An 11,530-nucleotide genomic window follows, 5' to 3' on the forward strand; every position below is an offset into this window, starting at 1 on the left:
ACGTAATAGATGTTGGAGATGTAAGCATGATCTCCGGACTTTTGTTTGATCAAAACATCTCCTCTCCCTCGGAATGGGAATTTAGAATTATCGCCAAAAGATATCTCCCCTTGAACTTTCTCATCAAGTTCAATGAATAGGTTCTTTCTGCCAGTCATATGGTTGATGGCTTCAAAATCAAGGTATCAAACACTTTGGTCCTGGGGAGTTGAATTGTGTGCCATTAGCATCAACGACTCTCCATCTGCATGTTCAGTTTCGGTAAGGTTAGCCTCGCTAACCTTTTCTTATTGTCGCCCCCAACACTCATTGCTATAATGTCCGTACTTGTGACAATTGTAGCACTGAACGTTTCTTTTGTCTACATTCGAGCAGTTATTGTATCCCCTTCTTCTTCCTTGTCCTTTGCCTCGTGAGACATAGTTCTATTGATTGCGTCCTTCTCTAGTGGGACCTCTTTCGCCTCTGCCACCTCTTCTGGAGTCAAAATTTCCATAATTTCTTCCACGAGATCCTCAGCCTCGTCCTCCTCCTTGCTATGACACCCCCCTTTGTCGTATCTATCTGTAGTGAGGGACAACTTTGTTTGGAGGGCTTACTCCAGTGCTTTACCATCACTCATTCTATCGACTTTCTGCTCATGGGCTTGGAGTGAACCCACAAGTTCTTCTACGGACATGGTTTCCAAATATTTTGTTTCTTCCATGGTCACAACTATATAATCATATTTTGGATCCAGAGATCGCAAAATTTTCTGACAAATTCTCTCGTCATTGAGAGTCTCTCCATTTTTTCTCAATTGATTTGATACTACCATAACTCGTGTATAATAGTCAGCAATAGATTCAGTAGATTTCATTTTTAAATATTCGAAATCACCTCGCAATGTTTGAAGACGAATCTTCTTTACTTTTTCTGCACCTTTGTGTGTTCGCTAGAGAGAGTCCCAAACTTCTTTGGATGTCTTGGCAGAGGTGATGATTTCGAATGTGGCCTTATCAAGGCCTTGGTAGATTATGGACTTCGCCTTGCAATCCTTCTTTCGATCGGCTCGCAAGGACATTCTTTGAGCATTGGACATAGCTGCTTCGACTTCTTTTGATGGGCTTTCTCTGTACCCATTTTCAACGATGTCCATGACATCCTGAGCACCTAGAAGGACTCTCATTTGAATATACCAATTGTCATAATTCACTCGGGTCAACTTTGGAATGACCGCTTGGGTAGCACCGTTCGCCATTAAATTTAATATATAAAAACAGAGAGATTGGGATTGATTTTGGCAAATTTGATGTCACCAATGTGTTTAGAAGGTCAAAAAAACTTAGGAACCGGTTTTGGGTTACAAAGAACCGGTCAAAAAATCACTGATTCGGCAAAAAAAATTTGGACCGATTTTTTTTTTCTTTTTTAAATCGATTTGACTTAATGACCAAAAGATGGCGTTACTTGTTACCATTTGAGCCACGTGACGGCTTCTCGGCGTGCCGCGTGTCGGTGGCTGGACGCGGGTCGGGTCGTGTTCTCGGGGTTGGAGCCGGGTTGTTGGGTCGAGTCTCGGATTGGGTGGCCGAGTTGGATCTCACCTAGCCGAGAGAGGAAGATGCGTGCGGGGCGTGTGGAGCTCGTGAAGCCGGTGATCGAAATCCTCATCGGCGCGTGTGGCGCGTGGGGAGAATGCTGATTTCGCTGGAGGCGCGCGTGAGCGCGTGTGGAGTCTTCCAGACTTAGTTTGAGACATGGTTTTCATCGTTGGAATCATCCCGATGCGAATTTCACAATGGCAACCTCAATTTTGAATTTTGAGCAACTTCAAATCTGAGAAAAAATTGAATTTCTCCTCCGTTTGACTTTGTTTGGTGGATTCCAGCGTACCTGGACGCTCTGATACCACTGATGGGTGGAGGGGACACTCAATCATTGGTTGTGACTGAAACTCAATGAGAATCAATTGCAAAAACAATATAATTCAATATGAAAATAAATATAGAAGACTTCAAAAAACAACCCTATCTCTCGCTTACTGGTTATTCACTCTCTTAACACCACATACTACATTGCACACACACACACACACACACACATCTATTTATAGTTGATTCTAAAACAAAATAATTAACAATTATGGCTGGTTGGTGAGATTGGTGGCTGCTGATCAACATAATCGGCTGGTTGGTGCGGCAGCTATCATCAAATTTTGTTGCCATCGTCAAGTTTATTCTTCAACGGGTGGATCCCACCACGTGGAGCCCACTCTCCCGTGTAGGCGGGTCTTCTCCACAAGCTAATGTACCCCATCATGTGAAGATGGTTTCTGTGAATAACTCATCACTTTCTAGAGGTGGATTAAGGCAATATTGACATAAATATTGTAGCAAATGAAGGATGCTCATGTAGGATGAGATCAAAGCCTAATAACACAAACTTGTGTATCTCAGCCTTTTGTCGAGAGATCTACCCCAACCAAGTCAATCAATGTTCACTTGTTCAAATGTGCATATGCGAGCATCAGATTAATCACCTAAACCATGTGGTGGCAATAAAAAAAAAAAACATTAAAGACAATGACAAATTCATATATGGAAAAAGCCATATGCACTGCAAACGTTCATTTGGTAATAGTCATGATAAAAGAGAATAATACACATATATGAAAGGATTATTTGTATTATTCAACTAAAATTGTAATGACTCAAATATTCACTTAGAGAGTTAGAGTTTACAATACAAATTAATTTTCAGTTACGGAGAATAATAAATGGGGTGACGAGCTTAGTAGATGAGGTGCTTGGGAGTAGAGGTGCCTAATGAAAAATAATAATTAATTTACTCTAAATGCAAAAGTTACTCTTTAAAGATTAATTTGTAATGATTTATTAGTCACTTAATCAGAAAATCTCTGAGTTTCTTTAAGAAGTTCACTTCATGGACATAAGGAGAAAATTAAAAAATATATATATAATTGCCTCAAAGAAAAAACGTCTCTCAATTAATGAGGCATTTAAACCGATCCCTACATAAAAGGAAGATAAGATCAAGTTAGGAGAGACTAATTATTCTGACTTAAGTATCGGAGAAATTTCCAAGAGGTTCTCTTGAATTTTATTAAAATTTGTTTTATTTATTTATTTATATTTTTTTATGGTAGGAAGATGACATGCAATGGAAAAAAAAAAGAGAGAGAAAAAAAAAAAGGATGAGAGAATTCTCAAGAGATGGTCCTTAGTGATGATTTTTCTTGAAATTATAATCAAGTCTAATATATATATATATATATATATATATATATATATATTATTAATTAGACAATAGCCTTATAAGTATTCATGGAAATTTTATAATAAAAAACGGTGGGCTTTGGTAGGGGTGAGTATAATTCGGGTTTAACCAAATTAATCGAATTAATCAACCGAGCTTGGTCTATTTAGGTTCGGTTAATATATGGGTTCGGTTCGATTCAATTTGAGATTTGGATAATTTCGTGTTTTCGGTTTTCAATTCGGGTATGGGGATCTTTAATTCGGTTAACTGAATTATCCGAATTACTAATTAATTAATAATAAAATATAAATTAGTAATATTCATATATGATATATGTTAAATCTTAAAATATCCCTTTTATCAATAAACCCTTTTATTAATTAAGTTGGAATTGGTAAGTTAGAAAAAAAATTTGCAATCATATTTTGTTTTTATAATTAATTTTAAATTTATTTAGTCAAATTCGGTTAACCGAATTACCCAAAAAGTTGGTTCGGTCGGGTACTGTTCGGTTACAACAACTAATTCGGTTGATTCGGTTAGTGATTAGTGTTAACCGAAAAATTCGGCTAAGTAACTGAATTTGGCCGAATCGATGGTTTGCTTACCCTTAGGCTTTAGTATATAGACAACTATTTAATAGAAGCAAAAAGGTTATCATCAAGAATTCTTTGTATTTTTTCCTTATTTTCAGCTTTATAAAAAAAAAAAAACAGTCACTTATTTTCATAGATAAAAAAAACCAAAAACAAAATTGATTAAGTTTTGATTTTAAATATTTTTAAATAGGCGATACTTATAAATAAATTTTTATAAATATGTAATGAATATTATTCTGACTTTAAATCATGTACCTAATGGTTTTTTTCATTTTTTTTTTCTTCTTTTTCCCTCCTAGTTGGCAACGGTAAGATTTTAAAAACATGATCTGAATGTTATTTTCGAATGACACTATTTTTGCTTTGGCCATGATCTTCTAAAAAATGGAAAGTTTTTATCTACTTTTTAAGTGAAAAAGTAAATATGCTTTTACCAGTAAACTATTTTTATTTTAATTTGAAGATAATATTTGGCTAAAAAAAGAATAATATATTTTTTGTACATTAGACAATTTTTTTCTTTGACACAAAGATACATATCATCATTCATCGAAAATTCTAAAAACACTAGCCTTTTATTCTGACCGGCACATGGATATTTAGAAGTAGAAATTTCTCCCACCATATACTTATTGAAGTCAATATTACAGACCGTATCCCATAGTTGGCATAGCATTGTCTTCTATTGTATTTGCGCGACTTCTATGAGACATGTATTATGCATTTTTCTATTAGATTTGTTCCGTCATTATACAACATACAAAGATTTTATCCAGTAAGAGCTTTATGCAACTATTACCTAACATGAAAAATAATAACATTTTAATAAAATTTTTACTAAGTATTAATATTTGTAAACTTTGTTTGCAAGTTAAATATGATATTGTTACTATTTATAATAATTAACTAGTTTTAATATTAGTTTTCTACCGATATTATTAACTAAAAACTAACATTCATTACAATATTGCTACTATTTTTTAAAATACTTTATAGTTATCTACGAACTAAAAAATTTAAAGTCTAAGGTGACCATATCAAGAGAAAAGTCCCTCGTCTCTAACGTGAGCGCTCTAAAATTTTCCAAGGTAATGTTTGGGAACATAAATTTCGAATCTTAAATTTAAATTTAAATGAATTTGGACAAATTTTAATATAATTTTATATTGTATCTTATCTACAGCCATACATGATACAACTCTAAATCCAAGGCTTCTCCAATCACAGGGTAAGAGATTTTTGATTTATACACTTGACTCGCGTAGTCTTGTGTCCGTTTAGGTTATTTGTGAATAACAACATTTTTAGATTTGAATTTAACTGTATGCAACATCTAATTTAAAACTATTTCTAAAGTTTGCTTAGCATTGTTCTTATTAATAAATAAATTAGGAAAATTTTTACAATCCACTCTAATTAAATGTGGTGCTACAACTATTTATAACAAATCAACCAATAATTAAAAAAATTTGACAAAAAACGTTATCAGTGAGAGAAAAATTATTGATGCTTGATAAATATTAACTAGCAAATAGAATATCAAGTAAGAAAATTTTTAGAAAAAAATACTATGAACTAGGGAAAAAAATCCAACCGCCAATTTCATAATTAGTAACATAAATTATAAAATATATTGATCAGAGAAATCTTACCGAGCAAAAAAAAAATAAAAAAATAGTATGATCCTATCAAGCATAAAAAATAATTTGGGAGCAAAAATCTCAACAAATACTTAGATAATATCGAGAATGTAAAATATACATAAGAGAAGAATAAGACCAAGCAATGAAAGCAATAAATAAGTTTATCAACTAAATAAGTATTTCCTAGGGAGAGGACGCTGATTCGTAGGTTTGGTACCGTACCAGTGGGTCAAAAGGGCTTGTTGTTGGTTTGATTTCCTATGTAATAATAACAAAAAAAACTAAATAGGTATTTCTTCAATATTAGGTATTGATTTAATATTCATCAATATACCATCTCTTATTAATTGATGTAAATAAATTTAGAAATACATTGAAGTAGCATTTGAGAGCATAAATTTTGAGTATAAATTTAGATTTATATGAAATTTAAAAGAAGGTAATGTAATTTTGAATTATATTTTGTTCAAAAGCGCACAAAATCAATACAAATTCAAAATTCAATATTCGTACTATCAAACACAATATTAAAAATTAAAAAAGCATCGAGGCGTAAAATAGTTTTAATAGAATAAACCTTAACCCTAAAATTATGAAAGCTAAAGCTGAAAATAAAAATGAAAATATAAAATAAAATTAAAATTAAAAATTTTAAGAAGATAGTCTATTTGTTTAATATTTATAAAAGTTACAAAAATTAAAAACTTAATTAATTACATTTTTTTCTCTCCATAAATCAAATAACATTAAAAAAATATGATTATAAGAATGCAAAAACATGTTTTATAATAAATAATATAAAATTGTTATAAGTATTTTGCCTTTATTATATTTTTAAAGTCATGTTTTAGTGCTCGAAAAATAATTCTGTTGTAAAATATAATTATAAAGCGTGACAGGTGACGTGGAGTCCACTTGTTTGCCCAATAATCAAAGCACACATTTCTCCCGTCTGAGCTTCACACACGAGATACTTTCCCGTGGGCAATACTGACCGTTCATTTCCCTGCCCCCGCCAGCTTGACCTACGTGGGATCTGAGCACAGACCCAGTTCATTTTTCAAAATTCCAAACACGCCCTTTCTATTTTAAATATCAAAACCGTCGACGGGCAACAACCCAAGTCCCTATCTCGGTAATTTCTTCCACCTTCAAGGCCGAAACCGTCACGAAAAATAATCGAAAACCGACCCAACCTGGGGTCTTTGGCACCCCAATTCCAAAGGTGTCAGACATTTCGCCAGTTGTGGACATTCTCGTCTTTTCACATCTTTCTCTCACATTTTCCGCCCTGTACTCTCTCTCTCCCCCTCACTCGAACTCTGCATTTTCTCTCTTAACTTTATCTTTCTCTGAGCTCTGATTTTCTCGGAAAATCGGTTCTCCCTGCTGCCGAGTGCTCCGGAGCCAGCTGCCGCCAACTCATACGCTCCGAACTCGGGGCGATAAAGCGCCGGCCTGCTGCCGAGTGCTCCGGAGCCAGCTGCCGCCAGCTCATGCGCTCCGAACTCGGGGCGATAAAGCGCCGGCCGAGCTGAGACTTTACTGCTTAGGCGAAGTTCCTTCGCGAGCTAGGTTCAGGCGATGAACGGCAAGTTTCTGTTAGGAAACTTCATTTGATGCTTTTATTTTTTTGTTTTTCTTTCTATTAATGGCGGACGGTTTTTAATTTCTTCTCGGTTTCGAAAATGAAGGCATCTGGACGGTTATACCTCCATTATTTCTAGCGATTAGCGGCTGTTCTCTCAGCGATTCTGTCGAAGAACTCTAAAAATCGAAGTTGTTTCATTTTCGAGTATATGTGCTTCATTTTCACAGGCCTTTTCAGAAGCTCTTTGGCTAAGTTCTTAAGGTACGCTTGCTTTCATTTGTTTATTGCCCCTTCTGTATGTGGAGAGAGAGAGAGAGAGAGAGAGAGAGAGCGAGAGCGAGAGCGAGAGAGCTGAAAGCCTGTTGTCGTTTTGGTTCTGAGTCGCAGGGGCTTACAGAGGTCGCCATTGGAGGATCTTCCGGTGATTTTTTCATCTGCCTCGCGGTGGTTGTCGCCGAAATGAGGAGAAGTTGAGCGATAACTCGGCGCTTTCTCGGGATATTTTGGAGGTAAACGGTCATATATTTCCCGTACTTGAAATTAATGGTGTCTGATTCATCAGACGAGGCGCTAATGCATTGAACACTATGATATTGACGTTCTTTCGATATAGTTTCTGCACCACCAGGGACGGTAATAGTCCCTGCACATTGCACCGTTCACGTGTCGCTCCGTAAGCCCTAGGCAATGTGTGAACCGTGAACCAGTCTCTTGATCGAACGGCACAAATCCCAGCAAGTCCTCTAATCGGTAGTCCAGGCGGACGGCTGGGAGGCGCCAATACACGATATGTGGTAAGTTAGCGTCGTATAGTCCCACTATATCAATGGTCCCCACCTAAATTTGGTGTATCTGGGCCCGTAGATTATATGATGAACCAAATCAGAAAATCCCGTGTGTCAAGGTCCCAACCTGCGAAATTTAAACGTTCGTGGGCCCTTTGACGGTATAGACATGCCACGTGTCACCTCAGCTTGGAAGACTCAAAAGGGGAATCCGAGAGATGAAATGAGATGGCCCATGAACCACTAGGGGTGAAATGGGGTAGTGTCAGGTGTTCTTATTGATATTTTGTCACTTGTTTTGGTTTTTAATATTTGGACCCATATGATCTTATTTTTATCCTTTTTCTCAATTTTCTATGTTTTTTCACTCCCCCCCCCCCCCCCCTTTTTTTTTTTTTTTGGAGATTTATGACTGATGGAATTATAGTACTTCTAAGTTGGGTTTAAGAGCACTTAGACCATATTTTATATTTTTGTTTTATGTTTTTAGTTGAATTGGTAGAAATCTTGTGAACATTAATTTCAATTTGTGTGGACTTCAAAACCATAATGTTTTTTAGTGTTGGCTTAGTGGAGGGGTTATTTGGGGCTGATTTTATCGAAGACTTTATTTATAAGGATATATATAAATATATGTATTTTGGGAAAGAAATAATGATATGGTCATATGATGTAGAGGACAAGCTTGAGCTGTTCATATTTGGATATGCTTGGATGCCAACTTAGGAGTTCGGTGGGACTGGATTTTCATTATTTTAGAGGCTAACATGTTGAAGTTATATAAAAAAAAAATGTTTATATCTAATATATAAATACATGTATGAATAATTATATGATAAAGAGAGGGAAGTAATAGGCATTCACTGGAGTTTTATTCCCTGGATACGCTTTTGGGCATTAGATATTGATGGCAAAGAATATCTTTATATATGCAGTAATGAGTCAGAGGCACGTTGTAAAAACTGTGTGATGAATTTGGGACTGTGAACTTTAAACGCGTCTTTTGAGCGTGTCCTTGAGTCACGCCTTGTCCTTCTCTTTTTTTTAATAAAAATTCTTTAATTTTATATTTTTTGTGGGCTAGGCTGCAAGAATCCTCATCCTCCTTTTTAGTTTGTTCTTCTTCCTGTTGTTTGTTTTCTGCTCTCTGGTCTCATCTTTTTTCTTTTTGTTGCTGTTGAAATCCATTGGTCCCTCCCCTTTAGTTTTTTCAATTGCAAAAGAAATCAAATCAGAAGCAATCAAAAGCTAGAGGGGGAAAGCATAGAAGGAAATTCCATTCTCCTTTAGTGGCCTCGTTCTAGGAGTTAAAGCACATCACTTTTCTCTTTGTGGGAACTAGCTCATCATTGTATTCTCGTGTTTCTCATCAACCCCTGTTCTTAATTTCCTCTTTTCAGAATCAGTCAATAGTTGAATCACCCAAAACTTATTTCTTAATTCCAATCACAATCGCCATCATCATTTTGTAATCTTCTTCTTCAGATGGATTCTTCGGTGGAGCGAGCGGCTGTGACTCCAAATAATAAGAGTAGATTCATTCGCACCTTTGCTAAGGTTCTTCATCTTCGAACGGCCACTGGGGTTGCTCCTGATGTTGCAATTCATAAAGTCAAGACCCATGAAAATGTCAAGGTTGATTATGTTAGTGGTAGCAGGTCCATGTCTTTTGATGATGATGATAAGAAGAATCAGAACAGAGCAGCCATGGAAGCTCTTCTTGCAAAATTGTTTGCTAGCGTTTCTGCTGTGAAAGCAGCATATGCCGAGTTACAGATTGCTCAGTCCCCTTATGATGCAGATGAGATTCAGTCTTCTGATCAGATGGTGGTATCTGAGTTGAAGAATTTGTCGGAATTGAAGCAGTGTTTCTTGAAGAAGCAGTTTGATTCTTCCCCCGGAACAACTCTGCTTCTGGCTGAAATTCAGGAGCAGAAGAGTCTTTTGAGAACCTATGAGATAACAATGAGTAAGTTGGATTCTCAGCGGAAGCTTAAGGAGTCGGAAATTATGTTTCTTAGGGAAAAGCTGGAGGAATCCAATAAACACAACAGAATGCTTGAGAAGAGATTGAACCGAAGTGGATTATTGCATGTTCTTGACAATCTTCGTCTATCTGGATTAAACCCCAGCCATTTTATTACTGTTCTTCGGCACACGGTAAAATCTATCCGAAGCTACATTAGGCTGATGATAAATGAGATGGAGTCTGCTGGATGGGATTTGGATGCCTCTGCGAGTGTGATTGAACCGGGTGTGCACTTTTGGGGAGCCAACCACAAATGTTTTGCAGTTGAAGCCTTTGTTTGCCGGGAGATGTTCGATGGTTTTCAGCATCCAAATTTTTCTCTTCCAAATGAATCTTTACCGGAGCAGAGGAAACGACAATGCTTCTTCAGCAGATTCATGGAATTGAAGGCTGCAAAACCAATGGAATTCCTCGCCCAGAAGCCAAAATCAGCGTTTGCTAAATTTTGCAGGATTAAGTACCTGCAACTTGTTCACCCCAGAATGGAATCCTCCTTTTTCGGCAGTCTAAGCCAGAGAAGCCTTGTGAATTCTGGCGAATTCCCGGAAACTGCCTTCTTCATCTCTTTTGCAGAAATGGCAAAGCGGGTCTGGCTCCTACATTGCTTGGCATTTTCATTCGAGCCAGAGGCTTCTATCTTTCAAGTGAAGAAGAAGTCACAATTTTCTGAAGTTTACATGGAGAGTGTGACAGATGAAGCAACTCCTTCCTATGGCGGTGATTCCCCAAAGCTAGACTCTCCTGAGCCCGATCAGCTGGTGGCTTTTACGGTAGTTCCGGGTTTTAGGATCGGTAAAACTGTAATACAGTGCCAGGTGTATCTTTCTCACCCTTAATATCTCAGCCAACCGTTGATCCTTCATCGTGATTGGATGGAGAAGATGAAGCAGGCATCTTCTGGGCCTGCAGCATCAAGTGGCGATTGCTAGGGTTGATTTTGTAGCTTGCTAGCGCTTCTAGATTAAAAAGAAATGGATTGCCTTGGGGCCCAGGGTGTCTGGCACTTGTGGAGGACAAAGGGGTAGCTGGGCCTTTTTGTCACTTAGGTGGCCATTTTGAGCAGTGAAGTGCTTTGATGGTTGTGCCTTTGAAACAGCGTTTGTCTTTTTAATCTTGTTTTTAGAAAACATATCCAAGTTCCAACCCAAATTTTGTTAATATCAGGTAAGTGACAGAAGGGATTTGTTGGCTGTTTCATATAAAATTGCCTTATATATGACATTGTTGTTATGGTGTAAGTATTGTAGAAAAGAGTATTTTATTGTCTTCCGTGCACAGCTTGGGCATCTTCGTTTTCTGTGTTTTGTTTTTATGTTTTATTCCTAGGGCTCGTCTCTGGGCGTTCAGCTCCCTGTCCCCAAGTTGTCCATGGGAGCAGCTCATCACTTGCTGGCCGCCTTGCAAAAGCCAAAATGATTGATTGCATGGACCCCTGTTGGCACAACCCAAATACAATGTATGAGTTACAATGATTTTGTGCTTTTTTGGAGGAACTGTATTGGGTTATCGTAGGTCTTCTTGCTAGGGTTTGTGTTTACCAAAAACTAAGTAGAATTCAATTATTACGATTGCATTTAATGTACGGGTGACACGAGGGCCTATGCGATGTTGAGGTTTACAAT

The 11,530-nt window shown here is 36.9% G+C and overlaps 1 protein-coding gene across 1 annotated transcript; it reads left to right on the forward strand.

Moving 5' to 3' along the window:
- Positions 1-6,723: 6,723 nt before the first annotated feature.
- On the forward strand, positions 6,724-11,183 carry LOC131151204 (protein GRAVITROPIC IN THE LIGHT 1-like). The gene is made up of 4 exons (XM_058102454.1): positions 6,724-7,094; positions 7,198-7,355; positions 7,482-7,603; positions 9,365-11,183. The coding sequence occupies exon 4, from the start codon at positions 9,365-9,367 to the stop codon at positions 10,742-10,744; it is 1,380 nt and encodes a 459-aa protein (XP_057958437.1). The 5' UTR covers positions 6,724-7,094; positions 7,198-7,355; positions 7,482-7,603; the 3' UTR covers positions 10,745-11,183.
- Positions 11,184-11,530: the final 347 nt, after the last annotated feature.

Source organism: Malania oleifera, chromosome 1, assembly GCF_029873635.1.
Source record: "Malania oleifera isolate guangnan ecotype guangnan chromosome 1, ASM2987363v1, whole genome shotgun sequence".
NCBI lineage: Eukaryota > Viridiplantae > Streptophyta > Magnoliopsida > Santalales > Ximeniaceae > Malania > Malania oleifera.

Coding starts and splice junctions, on each gene's coding strand:
- LOC131151204 (XM_058102454.1), top strand. CDS start 9,365: ATGGATTCTTCGGTGGAGCGAGCGGCTGTGACTCCAAATAATAAGAGT.